Here is a 19,916-nt window from a genome sequence, read left to right as displayed (position 1 = left end):
TCAGTCATACTATCGGTAATGTAGGATGTGAGGCATAGCAGATTTTTGGTTGTAGAGCGACCGCCAGTAAACCCGTGTTGATCAGCACTCAGATACTGCTTGCTGTGAGAGAGCAACGGTTCCATAATAACAAGCTCGAATAGTTTCGAAACAGCACTCAGCGATGTAATTCCACGATAGTTATCCACGGCTCGTTTGCTTCCCTTTTTGTGGATAGGAAACATGTGTGCAAATTTCCAGGAGGATGGAAATATACCACTGGAGAGGGACATACGGAATAGACGGTGAAGTGGAGTTAACAAGCAAGCAATATGTTTCTTCAAAAACACGGACGGAACTCCATCGGGTTGAGCTGCGTTGCAGCGTTAGAAATCATCTCAACGTTGACATCAATTGCACCCAGCGTTTGACCATTTAGTGGGATGTTCCCGGATGCGAGGGAAACATGGTCGTCAGTTAGTCTCTCATCAGTGAACACACTGGCAAAATTGACAGAAAAAAGGCGGCAAATATCCTGCGGAGTGGAAGCGACTTCACTGTTCAAATCCATTGACGATGGGAGGTCAGATTCTCTGCGTTGCTCGTTCACGTAGTTCCAGAAGGATTTCGGGTGTAGGTAAGGTTAAGCTGAATACCTCGTTGAAATCGCAGAAAGCATCGACGACTGGTTCGCTGATACTCGTGATTAAGCCTCACGTTGTGATGTTTCAGAGGAAGCGTGCGATACTTCGTAAATCTTCTCAATGCTGCTCTCTTGGTAGACTTCAACCTACGCAGCTCAATCGTCTGCCAGGGAGGGTGAAAGTCTTTGCGGTGAATTCTTTTCGGGACGTGTCTGTCAATGACATAAGCCAAGACATGAGAAAAAGTTTGCGCAGCGGCCTCAACGTCGTCATGATCGAGAATGTTCTCCCAGTCCATGTTTGACAACACATCTACAATGCTTCGATGGTCGGCCTTTCGAAAGTCATAAGAAACCGCAGCAGGAAGACTATCGAAATCACGATGAGGGTGGTGCGGAACAAGCTTAACTAGTGGACAAGGTGCTGTGGAAATGAACGGAGCATTGTCCTTAGTGCTCACGAAGCAGAGGTCCAAACTACGGTTGTTCTCGTTGACTACGTAGTTAATTTGAGAAAGCGTTGCTACGCTATAGTTATCGAGAAGGCCGATAGCTCCTGCATGAAATACAGAACGTTCTGGATCTGGATAGAGGAAGCCGCTATGGGATGGTCTCCACGAAATGCCTGCTAGGTTGAAGTCCCCAAAAATGAATAGCTCATCAATTGGAGTCGCTCTTTCCATTACTGTGAAGACTGAATAACAGTGAGTTTCGATGAGTTCAAGATCACGAACTCGATCTGGAGGCATGTACAATGCGCACAAAAATAATGTGCGATCGCCCAGTTTAATGGCTGTCCAAACCTGTTCCACACCGTTCCACGATTCATTTTCGATTGCACTCGCCTCCAATCGGGAACGGACAGCCACAAGAACGCCACCACCAGTAGATTTTCGGCTGTTGTTTGGATTCCGATCGCAACGAAAAACCTCATAATCGGATCCGAACACCTGGCTGGAAAGCGTTCGCGAATCGAGCCACGTCTCGCATAGGACAATCACGATGTCCTGCTTGCGGCTTACAATCGAACGTCTGTTCTCCCTGGAAATCACGGAAGCATCAGGCAGCGAATGAATATTAACAATACCATGCGGATACTCGCCATAGTGACTGGGTTGGAAGACCCCCTCTCCACATCCGACTACAGGTCCGGAACGACTATGGTGAGCGGCGGCAGCAAATGGCGGCAGCACGTTCCGGGCTCCGAGGTACGAGAGATGATTCGGCGTGTGTTAGCAGATATGCAAAATTTTCGAGGGACAATCCATTCGTCCCACATAAATTAGAGATTTTTTGCTTTTTTTCCAAACGTACTGGAAAAAATCTTACCTTAATTCGAAGTGTTTCTGGTTAACTGACAATATGAATACCACATCATTGCGAGAATTTGTATGTACCACTTCAATACTGTTATGCATTTGACCACAAACGTTTGGTTGCTGGGTACATTATCAAAAAACTTTGGGGGGGGGACGTGGCTGGCAGCAAGGCGAGCGAACGTTCAATGAAAATTAAGTCATAAACAACAATAATTTATGATAGTCCTGAAAAGAACCATTTTGTCGTGATGGTTGAGTAAAGCCATAGAAGGTCCCGAAGAAACGTACTCAAATTTTTTGCTCAGCTCTACTATCTTCGGTCCCAAGCTAATCGATGCACCGCTCGAAACATAGGAGAATCCACGAACCCCTCATTTTATCTGTCAAACTTTCATAGCGAATCAAAACAAACATAGTGTAGTACTAGAATTTCAACTAAAATGGGGTACGTTAATCGATTTGCTTGGGACCAATAGGCTAGTCAAGTAGTGAGAAAAATTTTAAAACGTTAGTTTCCACCGGTTGGTAAAGCTGAGCTATTTGGGTGTTCAACACGGATGAGGCCTTGCGAGCTGTATGTTGTTTGGGACGAGGGTGACGCGCTTGGCATAGATGGCCCACAGCGACTCATGAAGAGCTACTGAATCCGATCAGTAGCGGTGCGGCTGCTTTGGTTAATGGACGCTCATGTGGGCTGCAGCTCGCTGCTTGCGGACAGCTTTTCGTTGTACAGTGGCGAACAATGTTCCAATCGATTAGCTTGTTTAGAATTCAAATCCATCCGCTATTGACAGAGTTATAAGTTGTCAAAACCTGACCACTTTTCGTAACGTGGTCGATTTTGATTTTTTGAATGTGCACCCCAATATGTTGCCGAGAGACGTAATCCTACGTGAAAAATCTGCATAAAAGTAATGAAAATTATTTTAAAAAAAGTCTAAAATGTTTACTAAAAGATGGTGCTCTACGATTTTGGTCAATTATAAAGTGTCTATTGTGTCCAATACTAGAAAAAGTTAGCACATGTTCTAAGCTTTCAAACAAAAAGTTTAAAAATCTTAATAACGTTTTTTTTTTTAGTTTTCATCAGTTTTTTTTTATATTTGTGACAAATTATAGCCTTCGGCTAAAAACAACTTAAGTAATGTAAAAAAAAAATTGTACATTTATCTGAAAAGCCAATCCAGTTTCCTACAACTTAGTCTCAGATAACATTTCGATTATTGAGCCGTTTTCGTGCTATGATTTATTGAAAAATATCTATTACGCGATTGTGGATAATTAAGCAATTGTCAAAATGACCGAATTCAAGCACAAACTTGGTAAATTTCCCCTATTGAACAATTATGTTTCATAGAACTCGAAGAGGGTGAAACAACTCGATTCGTCAGTTGGCGTGGATTTGCTCGTCTGTACCAACAGGTCACACGTATCATCAACCTTTACCTTTACCGAACATTTAATTGCAGAGATATGATCAAATCAATTGAATATACCAGACCTTCTCTACACACTGTAAGCGATAAAAAAGTTCATTTTCATCTAATTATATTGAACTAAAAAAAAACTATCATATAAACCACTCACCAAAACTTCCGTGTGATGACAAAAGTACGCAAATGCCACCATGGTAAATTTTTACTTTTCATCATATTTAAGTTCTGCATCCATAATGACACCGAAAAACACTCAACACTTGTACAAAATTTGGATTCAAGCATGCAATAAAAACGTCTTACTTTTTCGGAGAATCAGTGAAACATTTTCACTGTTTCTACATATAAGTTACTTTCACTATGCATAAGCGCTGAAACATCACATCCTATTTTAAACATCGTGGTTCATATTTTTAGCTTTGTCTAGATCATACGAAACAGTTCCAGTAAAAGTTTTGAAAATTTTCGGAATAATCACGATATTAAACAGAACAAACTTTTTCTGAACGATTCACAAAATAGATTTACGTCACATTGTCATCTTAAGGCAGAAAAGCTCCCAACATGTTCTTTTTTTTTTTTTTTTTTTTTCAAGTGGTATGTCATCGATCATCAAACGCAGATTGTTCCGTCGTTTTCATTAACGGCAATTACATTTATTCTCATCGGTACCCACTAAATACACTACACCCAAATCAAACGACAAGCAGCATTTTTCAAAACAACACATTCTTATCTTATACGCAATTTTCATGCCTCCACGTTGCATATCTCTCTCTCTCTTACAAACCCGTAATGGAAACTAACATTCCCCGGTATAGTATACGTTACAACCTGCAATTAGCTCCAGCACCAGATGACACCCACCAGCGGCGCCTCAATTCAACTCACTATCTTCTCCACTTGCAACCACAGTCCACCTTCGGACGAGAGAACCGGGCTTCGGGGGGAGATTTTCACCGGCACCGGCGTCTTGCTGGACAATGTAAAGCGGTAGTCCTTCAGCAGATACGCCAACCCAACCCGAGCCTGCATCATTCCGAAGCGCAAACCGATGCAATTACGGGGACCTTCGCCGAACGGTATGAAGCAGTACGGGTTCCGTTTGGCCACCTGGTCCTTTGTGAAACGATCCGGGTCGTACCGTTCCGGATCGGAGTAGTATTCCGGATCGTGGTGAAGGGCGTAAACGGGGATGATTAGAGTGGTTCCTTGCGGCAGGATGACGCTGCTGTTGGGAAGTTTGTAGTCCTTGGATACGGAACGAGTCAGGCTGGATACCACGGGGTATTTGCGAAGGGATTCTGAAAGCGAAAAGGGTTCAATTGAGGTATTAATTGCAATGAATTTCTCTTACCGTTGATGCACTGGTCGATGTAGTGCATATCCTGCATTGCTTCGTAGGTCAAGGATCCATGCTTCTTGATTGAGTCTAAGACATTTTTGCGTGCCTTGTCTTGAAGTTCGGCACTCTGTGCTAGCTCGTACAAACAATACGACATCGTGGTGGAAGACGTTTCGAAACCAGCCAAGAAAAACACGAACGCCTGGGCAGCAATTTGCTCGATTGTTAAAGCCTCCATTCCATTTGCAGTATCGTCATTCTTTAGCTTCATCAGCAAACTCATAAAGTCGTTGCGTTCAATTTTGTTCTCCTCCCGAAATTTGACAGTGTCTTTCACTGCGTTCATGAAAAACTCCGAAACTTCCGTATCAACAAGAGAGATGCGAAGCGTGCGGGCCAAGGAACGGAACTGCTGCGCTAGCACGGCTTTTATAAACCTTCCGTTGGCAAACGAGAATATCTTCTTGCCCATTCGTCTGAACTGAGCGTCCGGATCGTGCAAACTGTTGCACTCCAACCCAAATGCGCAGCTACCAATCACATCGGTTGTGAATCGTGCAAGAATCTCCTTCATCTCGATTTCACCGTTGGTTGCAACTTCCTTACTCATGAGCTTTTGGAACTCGTCAGCCACTCCAATGATGGTCGGGAACATCATTTTCATCTTCCCCGAAGTGAACGTCGGAGTCAACTTGGCCCGCAGATTCTTCCACTTGGTACCCTCCATCGTGAAGAGATGTGCAGAAAGGGGATCGTCTTTTTCGTTGTAGTAAACCGATCGATCATGGAAGTACTGGAAATCTTTCACCAAAGCAGTCTTGATGAACTCCAAATCCAATGCTATGGCTACCGGGTTGATAAAGAAAAAGATACCACCGACTGGCCCTTGTCCCTTAAGTTCCTGGTAGCAGCTTTGCATTTGGGCCGAAAGATGCTTCGTACGTCCCATTCCACGGATGTTACCCGCCGGGAAGCTTGGTTCCACGTACGGAATTCCTCGATCTTTCCAGTAGGAATACCGCTTGCGCACCCAGACCACCGCCAAGGTCATCGCCAATGCGATTAGATAGAACCACATTTTGATTACACCTGGTTGCTTGTTTACCGGAATTTCAATTTGAACTGATGGCTCTCTCAGGTGAACAAGTGAATATATTGCGCCATCCGTAGAGCTATTACCCTCGCATACCTCTATGATGTCAGTCTGGGTAAGCGTAAATTCGTCATAAAATGATTCCGCGACATTTGGAGATGTACCAAAAGCATTGAGGCGTCCACGCACACACACCCCTTTCGTTAAACTCTTGACGGTGTGGCTGAAAAACATAAGAATGATAACAGAAGTATGCCTCCTCAATCTCGGATAATGGATAATGGTGGTTGACATTTTCCTTCAAAATCTGGTTAAAACCGGTTGAGGTAGGTACTATCAATGAAGGAAAATAATTGCGTCTGTTGAATGAATCAATCCAGGGTGATTTAATGTATAGACTGAAATTTTGCAAATCATTCGACAGGCGAAGTTCGTTATCGTATCGCTGCGATATGAACGAGATCAACTGATGTGTACAGAGGCCGGTTTATTTCCTCAGGCGGTTGAAATTGGTGAGAATTCAAAACTCAAATTAAGACGCCAAGTGCCAGCTTTTGATCAGGGAATGGGATCTGGGATCTGGGATCATAGAAATGGTGAAGGGCCGAATACAGTGCGGAATAAGTAGTATGAATAACGGCGCCGGTGGTGTAGTGGTAAGCGTGATTACCTCTCACCCCAGCAGGCCTGGGTTCAATCCCAGTCGGCGCCGCCGGGATGTTCTGAGGCATAACATCTCTGATCACGCCTTCCTTCGGATGGGAAGTGGGCCTTTACGATACCTTTAAGGAACGGGCAACGTAGGATCTCATAAGAGACGAGCCCAGACAGACAGACAGACAGACAGACAGACAGACAGACAGACAGACAGACAGACAGACAGACAGACAGACAGACAGACAGACAGACAGACAGACAGACAGACAGACAGACAGACAGACAGACAGACAGACAGACAGACAGACAGACAGACAGACAGACAGACAGACAGACAGACAGACAGACAGACAGACAGACAGACAGACAGACAGACAGACAGACAGACAGACAGACAGACAGACAGACAGACAGACAGACAGACAGACAGACAGACAGACAGACAGACAGACAGACAGACAGACAGACAGACAGACAGACAGACAGACAGACAGACAGACAGACAGACAGACAGACAGACAGACAGACAGACAGACAGACAGACAGACAGACAGACAGACAGACAGACAGACAGACAGACAGACAGACAGACAGACAGACAGACAGACAGACAGACAGACAGACAGACAGACAGACAGACAGACAGACAGACAGACAGACAGACAGACAGACAGACAGACAGACAGACAGACAGACAGACAGACAGACAGACAGACAGACAGACAGACAGACAGACAGACAGACAGACAGACAGACAGACAGACAGACAGACAGACAGACAGACAGACAGACAGACAGACAGACAGACAGACAGACAGACAGACAGACAGACAGACAGACAGACAGACAGACAGACAGACAGACAGACAGACAGACAGACAGACAGACAGACAGACAGACAGACAGACAGACAGACAGACAGACAGACAGACAGACAGACAGACAGACAGACAGACAGACAGACAGACAGACAGACAGACAGACAGACAGACAGACAGACAGACAGACAGACAGACAGACAGACAGACAGACAGACAGACAGACAGACAGACAGACAGACAGACAGACAGACAGACAGACAGACAGACAGACAGACAGACAGACAGACAGACAGACAGACAGACAGACAGACAGACAGACAGACAGACAGACAGACAGACAGACAGACAGACAGACAGACAGACAGACAGACAGACAGACAGACAGACAGACAGACAGACAGACAGACAGACAGACAGACAGACAGACAGACAGACAGACAGACAGACAGACAGACAGACAGACAGACAGACAGACAGACAGACAGACAGACAGACAGACAGACAGACAGACAGACAGACAGACAGACAGACAGACAGACAGACAGACAGACAGACAGACAGACAGACAGACAGACAGACAGACAGACAGACAGACAGACAGACAGACAGACAGACAGACAGACAGACAGACAGACAGACAGACAGACAGACAGACAGACAGACAGACAGACAGACAGACAGACAGACAGACAGACAGACAGACAGACAGACAGACAGACAGACAGACAGACAGACAGACAGACAGACAGACAGACAGACAGACAGACAGACAGACAGACAGACAGACAGACAGACAGACAGACAGACAGACAGACAGACAGACAGACAGACAGACAGACAGACAGACAGACAGACAGACAGACAGACAGACAGACAGACAGACAGACAGACAGACAGACAGACAGACAGACAGACAGACAGACAGACAGACAGACAGACAGACAGACAGACAGACAGACAGACAGACAGACAGACAGACAGACAGACAGACAGACAGACAGACAGACAGACAGACAGACAGACAGACAGACAGACAGACAGACAGACAGACAGACAGACAGACAGACAGACAGACAGACAGACAGACAGACAGACAGACAGACAGACAGACAGACAGACAGACAGACAGACAGACAGACAGACAGACAGACAGACAGACAGACAGACAGACAGACAGACAGACAGACAGACAGACAGACAGACAGACAGACAGACAGACAGACAGACAGACAGACAGACAGACAGACAGACAGACAGACAGACAGACAGACAGACAGACAGACAGACAGACAGACAGACAGACAGACAGACAGACAGACAGACAGACAGACAGACAGACAGACAGACAGACAGACAGACAGACAGACAGACAGACAGACAGACAGACAGACAGACAGACAGACAGACAGACAGACAGACAGACAGACAGACAGACAGACAGACAGACAGACAGACAGACAGACAGACAGACAGACAGACAGACAGACAGACAGACAGACAGACAGACAGACAGACAGACAGACAGACAGACAGACAGACAGACAGACAGACAGACAGACAGACAGACAGACAGACAGACAGACAGACAGACAGACAGACAGACAGACAGACAGACAGACAGACAGACAGACAGACAGACAGACAGACAGACAGACAGACAGACAGACAGACAGACAGACAGACAGACAGACAGACAGACAGACAGACAGACAGACAGACAGACAGACAGACAGACAGACAGACAGACAGACAGACAGACATATGTTGAAATACCATGTTTACAACTAAGTTCAATATAATTACTGTTTTCAACTAAGTTCAATATAATTACTGTTTTGTAACGAATAGAAGCCACTTGTTTTCAGCGTGAAATGACGATTCATACCCAACACAAATTGCAAACCCACCATTACAAGGCATGAAATCTCCGTTATCAGTTGAAACTGAGTCACCACCAAACACCTTCCTCCTCCAATGCTTCTGAACTGCGACGGAGTGACACACCCGCCAGATAATAACAATCTCTATTTGGCACTATATGTACAATCAGCGAATAGTTATCTGAAACCCACTTCGGCTTCATATTTCACCCCCACCGACGGGTGTGATAAAAGAGCTCGTTCAATTAGCACATTCGTCACATTAGGACAGCACCAGCGCCGAGTGAGCTACGTTAATCCACAGTCGCAACAGCAAAAGCATGTGGTTCTACCTACTATTGACCGTGGTCACGTTGACCTACTTCTGGGTCAACCGGAGATTTTCCTACTGGAAGCAACGAGGTGTACCGTACATTGAGCCCACCTTCCCGTACGGAAATCTGAATGGCTTGAACAAATACCATTTTGGAAAGATGGCTCAGGAGGTGTACTCAACATTGAAGGCCACTACGGGAGCCAAGTTGGGAGGAATGTTCTTCTTCGTTAACCCGGCGGTGATAATTCTGGATTTGGACTTTGCCAAAGATGTGTTTGTGAAGGACTTTCAATACTTTCACGATCGAGGAGTATACAGCAACGAAAAGGCGGATCCAATTACGACCCATTTGGTCACGATGGAGGGCACCAAGTGGAAGAATCTAAGGACCAAGCTGACGCCAACATTCACTTCCGGTAAGATGAAAATGATGTTCCCTACGATAACCGCAGTAGCTGAAGAGTTCCGGAATTGTATGGAGAACGAGGTGGCAAAGGGAGGTGAAATCGAGATGAAGGATTTTTTGGCACGATTCACGACGGATGTGATTGGAAGCTGTGCTTTTGGGCTGGAGTGTAACAGTTTGAAAGATCCTAAGGCGAAGTTTAGGGAAATGGGAAGAAAAATCTTGAGCACAACTCCGATGGGGTTCCTGCGGAGGATTCTGAGTATAACGTTTAGAGATTTGGCCAAGGTGCTTGGAGTGAGGCTTTCCGATCCGGAGGTGGCTAACTTTTTTATGAATGCAGTGCGAGACACGATCGAGTACCGTGAGCGGACGAATGTCCAGCGAAATGACTTCATGGACTTGCTGATCAAGTTGAAGAATGCGGTGCCCATCGAGGAAGGGGGTTCGAGTCAGCAGGGAGGATTGACGTTCAACGAGATCGCAGCACAATCGTTTGTATTCTTCGTTGCTGGCTTCGAAACGTCCTCCACGGCGATGTCTTTCTGTTTGTATGAGCTGGCCATAAACCAAGAACTTCAGGACAAAGCTCGGCAAAATGTAGAAGAATTGTTTGCCAAACATGGCTCAATGAGCTACGAAGCGGTGCACGAAATGAGATACATCGAAAATTGTATAAATGGTAAGTTGAAAACAGTCATTTCGATATGAAAAAAATAAATTAAATTATCATTTCCGCAGAATCTCTCCGCAAGTACCCGCCTTTGCCAAACATCCTACGGAACGTAACCAAGCCGTACCACGTCCCGGATATGAACGTCACCCTGGAACAAGGCTACCGCGTACTCCTGCCGGTGTATGCCATCCACCACGATTCGCAGTACTATCCGGAACCGGAAAAGTTCGACCCGGATCGGTTCAGCCCGGAAGCAACGACCAAACGTCACCAGATGGCATTCGTTCCCTTCGGTGAAGGTCCCCGAATGTGCATAGGTCTTCGCTTTGGAATGATGCAAGCCCGTGTTGGATTGGCGTACCTGTTGAAATATTTCCGCTTTACCTTGTCGTCGAAAACGCCAAGTCCGTTGAAGATTATGGCAAACAGTACGATTCTCGCTTCCGAAGGGGGGCTGTGGCTGAATATTGAGAAGCTGTAGAATGGATGGGAGTGAGGTGTTGCAATTTTGCGCGATGGGCAATACTAGAGTCATGGGTCAGCATTACTAGATTCATGGGTCGGATGAGTCTAGTACTGCTCAACGGATGCTGACTTGTTCTCGAAATCTTTCAAGTGAAAGGAAGGCTTTTGATAGAGTTTTCAGTTAGGTTGTAAGATACGATAAGGATTATAGTAAGATAATAAACAAAGGTTTACAATTAATATCGGTTGCATTTCCAGTGTTTTTTTTTTTATAAATCTTTCGAATTCCTTGTTTTTGATTTTTTTATTCAGGATGCTTGTTCAACAAAAAAAAAACTAAGTCTCATCATAAAGACAACACAGCTAGAAGACTGGCAAATAATCAGATATTTATTTCTTCCAGCGTGAATGAGTGAGCGATTACAAAGTTGATCGATATAGAGCACTTCCACTTCTTTGCATAATTGATAAATATAGTCAATCATTCACATTTGAGCTACAATTTATCCGCTTTGAATCTCGCAATAAACTTCAAAATGGCGTATTCGAAATGTTTCACCAAACTATAACTTGAACATGTCACTTCGAATAATTTACGCGGTAAAATAAATCATGAAATTTTGGGATAAAAATTTAAAACAATGATTGTTTGCAAAATTGTCCAGCTAGTCAACACACATCTTGCGCTGCAGTGCCGCTTCAAAACAGAATGTAACGGAATGGTAAAGAAGATGACGTTAAGTGGACCTGTCAATTTACAATTTAGGAAATGGACAGTAAAAGCTTAATGTGAACAATAGCACAAAATATATAGTTCGGTGTAGACTTATTTGATAGTTAATAGTTACTCAGTGAATTAAAATTGTTAGTATTATTGAAATGAGTTGTATGATAATTAAGATTCTAATGATCTTATCTATGAACTAATTACTGGCCCTTATAACCGATGTCACTTCACGGTGAAAACGAAGTGAAGTGACCACTTGTCACTAATGGTGAAGTGATTGCCAAGTCAATCAAATGGGAATCACTTCACCGTAAGTGATAAGTTGTACTTGTCGCTTCACTTCGTTTTCACCGGGAAGTGACACTCGTAAGAAGGGCCACTATAAATTAACTGAACATAGATACTAAACGAACAACAAACATACAGACTACAGAGTGAACCGAACACGTTAAAAGGAATAAAATTTGTAAATGAAGTAACGAAGTCATACCTTAATATTAACTAAAAATAAAACACTTCTAGCTAAAATCAAACCTAACGCAAATTTGGAGTTTGCTATATACATCACCGAAATTTTGAAGAGCGATTTTCACTCCTGTGACAACAGTGATTTAAACTTAAATATCAAAAAAATAACCTCATTCAAAAGCTTCTAAAAACTTCAATCTTCGGTTAAATTTTCTAGCTTCACACTTAAAAATTTAAAAAAAAATCATAGAGCGCTCTCAAGTGTATTTTCAATGAAAACACAGAGTACATACATACATTTATTTGTACAACATCACATTTAAGATAAGACATAATCAACAATAGTACGCCACAATACTCGGTTTGCGGCTGCCGCTCTCCATCCTCGGTCATGCCCAATGCTCGCTAGATCACACTCTACCTGGTCCGCCCATCGTGCTCTCTGCGCTCCACGCCTTCTTGTGCCAACCGGATCAGTAGCGAACACCAACTTTGCAGGGTTGTTGTCCGGCATTCTTGCAACATGCCCTGCCCACCGCATCCTTCCGGCTTTGGTCACCTTCTGGATGCTGGGTTCACCGTAGAGTGCAGCGAGCTCGTGGTTCATTCTTCGCCGCCACTCACCGTTCTCCTGCACACCGCCGAAGATTGTCCTTAGCACACGTCGCTCGAAAACTCCGAGTGCTTGCAGGTCCTCCTGGAGCATAGTCCATGTCTCGTGTCCATAGAGGACCACCGCGGTGCACCGGTCTTATTAGCGTTCTGTACATGGTACATTTGGTGCGGGGTGAATCTTTTTTGACCGTAGTTTCTTCTGGAGCCCGTAGTAGGCACGACTTCCACTGATGATGCGCCTTCGTATTTCACGACTCACATTGTTGTCAGCCGTCATTAAGGATCCAAGGTAAACGAATTCCTCCACTACCTCGAAAGTATCCCCGTCTATCGTGACATTACTTCCTAGACGAATCCTGTCATGTTCGGTTCCGCCTACTAACCTGTACTTTGTTTTTGACGCACTCACCACCAGTCCGACCTTTGCTGCTTCGTGTTTTAGGCGGGTGTATAGTTCTGCCACCGTTCCAAATGTTCTTGCGATAATGTCCATGTCGTCCGCAAAGCACACAAATTGACCGGATTTCGTGAAAATCGTACCCCGGCTGTTGAGCCCGGCTCGTCGCATTACACTTTCTAGAGCAATGTTGAAGAGTAGGCATGAGAGTCCGTCACCTTGTCGCAGTCCCCGGCGAGATTCGAATGAACTGGATAGTTCACCCGAAACCCTTACGCAGTTTTGAACACCGTCCATCGTTGCTTTGATAAGTCTGATCAGCTTCCCAGGAAAGCCGTTCTCGTCCATGATTTTCCATAGCTCTGAACGGTCGATACTGTCGTATGCTGCCTTAAAGTCGATGAACAAATGATGCGTTGGGGCCTGGTATTCACGGCATTTCTGGAGGATTTGCCGTACGGTGAAGATCTGGTCCGTTGTCGATCGGCCGTCAATGAAGCCGGCTTGATAACTTCCCACGAACTCGGTCATTTTAGGTGATAGACGACGGAAGATGATCTGGGATAGCACTTTGTTGGCGGCATTCAAAATGGTGATCGCTCTGAAGTTCTCACATTCCAAATGGTCGCCTTTCTTCTGAATGGGGCAGATTACCCCCTCCTTCCACTCCTCCGGTAGCTGTTCTGTTTCCCAGATCCTGACTATCATCCGGTGCAGGCAGGTGGCTGTAGAGTTAATAATATCAGTTATGGCTACCTCCCTGGAGGAGAGCACGAAGAAGAGAGAGAGAGTAGTAACTCGAGAGAGGAAAGAGCTAGGAGAACAACGAAGTAGTATACTGGGGGCAGGAGAGTTGCTATCACCGTGGTGTACGGACGTGTAATAAAGTGTGGATATTGAACGTATAATAATTGTTAGTTGTGATTATTTGAGAAAGCCATTCCCTGTCTTCCCTTTGGATTCTACAATTGGCGCAGCCGGTAGCATCGAAAAAGGTGAGTTTCTTTGGAAAATAGGTTTTTTTTTCCTTTAGATCCATGAAATTGGACTGAGACACTGGAAAGAAAATGGCGGCTTGTAATTGTGCGTCACTAAATTAAACTATTTTGAGTAGGAAATTATAGCGAGCCCGGTTGAAGCTCATAGTTGCGATTGTATAAATGATTGATTGAAAATGAGTGAGTTTTTTTTTTCATGAGTTCATAGTGAAATAGTTCCTAGACCAGTGGTAAAAGCTGTAGACCAGGTAGAACAAAATGAATTTGTGAGTGTGATGACTACAGAAACGAAGAGGAACGAAAAAGTGCCAGCCCATATGACGCGCACGATGATGATTGCTAGTCCAGCGAAGATGGCTGTAGAGCAAGAAAAAGAGAGCGAGAGTCGAAGCGCTCAGATGCGATGATTGCTAGTCCAGTGTTGATGGCTGAAGAGCATAGGAAAAAATGAAGAAGTGCGAGTCCGTACGAAGTGTAGCATCGTGATAATTGCTAGACCAGCGATGATTGCTGTAGAGTAAGAAAAAGAAAACGAGCCCTGTTGAAGCGCTCAGATGTGATGATTGCTAGTCCAGCGATGATTGCTGTAGAGTAAAAAAAAAAAGAGAGTGAGCCCTGTTGCAGCACTCAGATGTGATGATTGCTAGTCCAGCGTTGATGGCTGAAGAGCATGGAAAAAACGAAAGTGTGTATCCGTACGAAGTAGGTACACCATCGTGATGATTGCTAGTCCAGTGAAGATGACTGTAGAGGAAAGAAAACAGAGCGAGCCCTGTTGAAGCGCTCATATGTGATGATTGCTAGTGCAGCGTTGATGGCTGAAGTGTGTGTGGCAAAAAAAAACGAAGAAGTGTGAGTTCGTGCGGAGTGCACCATCATTATGATTGCTAGTCCAGCGATGATGGCTGTAGAGCAAGGAAAATAGAGCGAGTCCTGTTCAAGTGCTCAGATGTGATGATTGCTAGTCCAGCGATGATGGCTGAAGGGCATGAAAAAGTGAAATTTGTGAGAGTTCCTCCTAAGTCTATATATTCATTACTAGAGTTGCGATGTTTTCAAACTCATGTTGGAAATTAGAATCAATAAATGAAAGAGAGTATCCCTATGCAGAACCGCATGATACATAATGCAATGACTGCTGATGACTCAAATACAACCAGATAGCAGTGTGTATAGGAACCCACGAAGCTCATTAAAATTATGCTTGGTATGCGTGTGTGTGTGTGTGAGATAAATGCAAATGTGATGCGTAAATTGATGATTGTGAGTTTAACGACAGGGCAAATACAAATGATTCTGTGACATACATTCAGAGTTGCGTGTGGAAAAGATTGAAATAAAATTATTTGGATGTGTGTGTATTTATGCTGCAGTATCACGCCGTGAGCGTATGCAGGTGAGGAAATACAGAATTAATTCAAACTGAAATATCATCGATGAGGATGGAGTCTACATGTACGGATCTTTTGTTATGATAGATGTATTTATATTGCAAACTTATTATTTTGAGATTAAAAATCACATATACTATGGGAATTTAGGATATCAAGTTAAATCGAGAATTAAATGAACTTTTGTAGTAGTAATTGGTGGCATTATCTGATTCATATTACAGACAAACACAATGGACAAAACATTTTGGCCACTGGAGCCATTCAATGATGCAGTTGATTCCCAAGGCTTACAAAAAGAATGGGAAGAATGGCGTAGAGCTTTCAACCTTTTGTTGGAGTTGAGAAGCGTTTCTTCTCAACACGAAAAATTGATTTTGCTTTTGACTCTCGGTGGTCGGGGACTCCAACGGATTTATTACAATCTTGGGGCCGTACAGAGTGAAATTCATCCGGAACCAGTAAAGGTTCCGTACCTGCCTGTGGAGACTCCTGAATATGACAACGCTATCAAGCGATTGGATAAGTTTTTTGTTGGGAAGCGGAATGATCGAGTACAGCTTGAATTGTTCAGATCATTGAAACAGTCAAGTGACGAGTCATTCAATAATTTTGTTTTGAAACTCCGCATGCAAGCGGCTCGCTGTGATTTCAAAGATCGTGAGGAAACCGAAATCTTGCAGCAAATTACCATGGGTGCCCGAGACGAAAAGGTCAGAGATAAGGGTCTAGAAAACATGATGAACTTGGACGAATTAACCAACTATGCGTTTAACCGGGAAGTATTGGTGAAGCAGAAAGAAAAATCTAAGGCATTCAGAGAGGAAGAAACCAGAAGCACAGTAGCGACAGTGAAGCAAGAGTGGAATCGAGGATCAAATTTCCGGGGAATGAATCGTCGACCCTTTAAATTTGCTTCTGGGCGTAGTGTACCGGGAAGAGGGTACGTTAGAAGTTATGGCTCTGGATGTGGTCGCTGCGGTTCACTCAATCATGATGATGATTCACGTAACTGTTCTGCTAGAAACGCTCGCTGCAATCGATGTGGGAAAACTGGTCATTATGCTAGGAAGTGTAAAGCTACACAAAAGCCGCAGTCGAAGGATCGGTATGTCTGGAAGCGCTCAGTGGAGGAAGCCAATTCTTTGGGTCCGGAAGGTGAATGGATTGAAGATCTGCCTCGTCGTCCAGAATCGGAAGATATCTCTAAGGTAGAGTGATTATTTCTTAATTTTATTCATTTGATATTACTTTGTTTTATTCTTGTTGAAACGTATGTTATTTTGAGGGATCGTAGAATCGTTTTTTTTTTGCTTATATAACTCAATAAAATGACTGATTTTCAAATAACTTCAATAGGTAACAGAGCAACCATCGAATACTGGTGTAATAAAATGTTTCATTGATAAGGTTGCGGTTGACTTTCTTATTGATTCCGGAGCGGCCATTAATACAGTAACTGAGGAAGTCTGGAACTTATTGAAAACGAACGAAGCTGCTATTTTCAAAAAGAAATTTCAATGTGATCGCCAGTTTAAAGCTTATGCGAGTGATCAACCACTCCGCGTTTCGATGATATTTGAAGCATGGATTTCCATAAATTCTTCAAAACCGAAGAGTTACGCAGAATTTTTTGTCATAGAAGGAGCCAGGAAGTGTCTTTTGAGCAAGCACACTGCCGAGACCTTGAAGGTTCTTAAGGTTGGGCTAGACATTCAGCACATTGAACCAGCTACAGAGCCGTTTCCAAAGTTTCCGCATATACAACTGAAGCTTTCAATTGATAAAAGGGTACCTCCCAGGAAAATTGCTTACCTAAGAATACCTGGTCCAATGGAAGAAAAAGTCGATGAGAAAATTTTGGAAATGCTTCGCAGTGACGTTATTGAGCCTGTGGACGGACCACCAGAGTGGATTTCTCCGATGGTGGTTGTTCCTAAGGGATGTAATGATGTTCGACTGTGCATAAATATGAAGTAACCCAATGAAGCGATCCAAAGGGAGCATTACCCCTTGCCGGTGATCGAAACGTTTTTGAATAAGCTCCGAGGATCAACGGTGTTTTCAAGATTGGATATCATGTCTGCATTCCATCATGTTGAGCTGCATCCGGAATCACGAGGAATCACCACGTTTATGACAAGTAGGGGATTGATGCGATTTAAAAGGCTTATGTTTGGCATAAACTGCGCCCCAGAAATTTATCAGAGGATTATGACGGAAATGTTGGCAGGAATTGAAGGTGTAATCGTGTACATTGACGATATTGTAGTATCAGGTAGAACTCGTGAGGAGCACGATTCAAGGCTGGAGGAAGTTTTGTCAGTACTGAAGAACAACAGTGCTAGATTAAACGAGAGCAAGTGCATTATTGGTGTTGAAGAACTTGAGATTCTAGGGTTCAAAGTTAGCTCATCAGGAATAAGTCCGTCAGATGACAAAATCTCTGCCATTAAACATTTTCGGCAACCCGAGACAAAAGAAGAAGTCAGAAGTTTCTTGGGACTTATCAATTTTGTTGGTCATTTCATTCCTAATCTGTCGACACGTACGGAACCCCTGCGACAATTTGTTCGTGGTGATGTTATTGAATTTGGTAACAGTCAGCTGGCAGCCTTCGATGATTTGAGGAACGAGTTGTCTTCCAACGTTCGAAAGTTAGGATTTTATGATCCTAAAGATGTTACTGAGCTTTATGTGGATGCTTCATCTGTGGGTTTGGGATCAGTGTTGGTTCAAAGAGATAAATCAAATATCCCTAGGATCATATCATTTGCTTCAAAAGGTTTGACTGCTACCGAAAGGATTTATCCCCAGACTCAGAGAGAAGCCCTAGCAGTAGTTTGGGCAGTTGAGAAATTTTACCTTTACCTGTTTGGCCTTCGGTTTAAGATTTTCACGGACCACAAGACATTGGAATATATCTATGGAGGAAAGTACCGAGATGGAAGAAGGGCATGTTCAAGAGCGGAAGGTTGGGCGTTGAGGCTACAACCATATGATTTTGAAATAAAACATATTCCTGGTTTCGAAAACATTTCGGACATTCTTTCAAGATTGTGTGATCAATCGAATGATGCTTTTGACGAAGACTCAGAGCATTTTTTGTTAGCGGTTGGAGATGAACTTATGGCTATCACGTTGGATGAAATCAAAGTCGCAACGAAAAATGACCAGGTTCTCCAAGCAGTTATCAATGCTCTTGAGACCGGAAACTGGCCTAATGAACTAATTCGTTATCAGGCCTTTGATAAAGAGCTTGGTGAGAAAGATGGCATTGTTGTTAGGGACGACAGAATAGTGCTTCCGGCCATGTTGAGGCAAAGGGCATTAGAAATCGCTCATAGGGGTCATCCAGGAGTAGTTACAATGCGTAGAATCTTACGAGAGAGAATATGGTGGCCGTGCATGGACAAGGATGTCGGCACTATGATTCAAGAGTGTGCAGGATGTGCAGCCGTAAGTAGACAACATCCACCAGAACCCATGCTGCGGAAAGAGATGCCAGATCGTGCTTGGCAAGAGGTTGCCATTGATTTTTTTTCCGCCAAGGATTGCACAACGTTCCTTGTTCTCGTGGATTATTTCAGCAGATATCTTAAAGTTGTAGAAATGAAAGGTACCAACGCCAGAAAAACTATTGATGCTCTTGAAACAATCTTCAATGAACAATCGTATCCGGAAACTATCCGAAGCGACAACGGACCACCGTTTTCAGGTGAGGAATTTGCAGAGTACTGCCGAAGTAAAAACATCAGGTTGGTCCGTACAATCCCATATTGGCCTCAGATGAATGGGTTAGTAGAAAGGCAGAATCAAGGGATTCTCAGAGCTCTACGGATTGCGAAGGCGACTAATACTGATTGGCGTAGGGCGGTTAAGGATTACGTCCACATGTATAACACGAGTCCTCATTCTATCACAGATAAAGCTCCCATGGAGTTACTCATGGGACGGCCGGTAAAGGATCTATTGCCAAGTTTGAGAACGGATGCAAACTGGAATCGTGAAGAAAGTGTTCGGGAAAATGATGCAATCAAAAAGTTAAAAGGAAAACTTTACGCTGATGGTAGAAGACATGCAAGGACATCCGAAATTAACATTGGTGATGTAGTGATGTTGAGAAACTACGAAACTGGAAAGCTGGAGCCAAAATTTCGTCTTGAGAAGTTCACCGTCATAAAGAAAACCGGAAATGATACTATTGTTGTAAATGAAGATGGTGTAATGTATCGCCGATCTGTTACCCACTTGAAAAAATGGCCTGCTTCGAACGTCGGTGTT

The 19,916-nt window shown here is 43.9% G+C and overlaps 2 protein-coding genes across 2 annotated transcripts; one reads left to right on the top strand and one right to left on the bottom strand.

Moving 5' to 3' along the window:
* Positions 1 to 4,258: 4,258 nt before the first annotated feature.
* LOC135715494 (probable cytochrome P450 6a14) lies at positions 4,259 to 5,827 on the bottom strand. The gene is made up of 2 exons (XM_065238759.1): positions 4,735 to 5,827; positions 4,259 to 4,681 (listed from the first exon to the last, which is right to left on the bottom strand). The coding sequence occupies exons 1-2, from the start codon at positions 5,798 to 5,800 to the stop codon at positions 4,260 to 4,262; spliced, it is 1,488 nt and encodes a 495-aa protein (XP_065094831.1). The 5' UTR covers positions 5,801 to 5,827; the 3' UTR covers position 4,259.
* Positions 5,828 to 9,481: 3,654 nt separating this feature from the next.
* On the top strand, positions 9,482 to 11,078 carry LOC135715489 (probable cytochrome P450 6a19). The gene is made up of 2 exons (XM_065238754.1): positions 9,482 to 10,577; positions 10,637 to 11,078. The coding sequence occupies exons 1-2, from the start codon at positions 9,494 to 9,496 to the stop codon at positions 11,050 to 11,052; spliced, it is 1,500 nt and encodes a 499-aa protein (XP_065094826.1). The 5' UTR covers positions 9,482 to 9,493; the 3' UTR covers positions 11,053 to 11,078.
* The last annotated feature ends 8,838 nt before the right edge of the window (positions 11,079 to 19,916 follow it).

This window comes from Ochlerotatus camptorhynchus, unplaced genomic scaffold (genome assembly GCF_037179485.1).
Source record: "Ochlerotatus camptorhynchus isolate MF236.1 unplaced genomic scaffold, CSIRO-AGI_Acam_v1.1 ptg000933l, whole genome shotgun sequence".
Classification (NCBI taxonomy): Eukaryota; Metazoa; Arthropoda; class Insecta; order Diptera; family Culicidae; genus Ochlerotatus; species Ochlerotatus camptorhynchus.
Note: the sequence above shows the minus strand (reverse complement) of the source record. Positions and strands in the feature narration are given on the sequence as shown.

Coding starts and splice junctions, on each gene's coding strand:
- LOC135715489 (XM_065238754.1), top strand. CDS start 9,494: ATGTGGTTCTACCTACTATTGACCGTGGTCACGTTGACCTACTTCTGG. Junction 10,578..10,636: donor CATCGAAAATTGTATAAATG/GTAAGTTGAAAA, acceptor TCATTTCCGCAG/AATCTCTCCGCAAGTACCCG.
- LOC135715494 (XM_065238759.1), bottom strand. CDS start 5,800: ATGTGGTTCTATCTAATCGCATTGGCGATGACCTTGGCGGTGGTCTGG. Junction 4,682..4,734: donor CATCGACCAGTGCATCAACG/GTAAGAGAAATT, acceptor TTTCGCTTTCAG/AATCCCTTCGCAAATACCCC.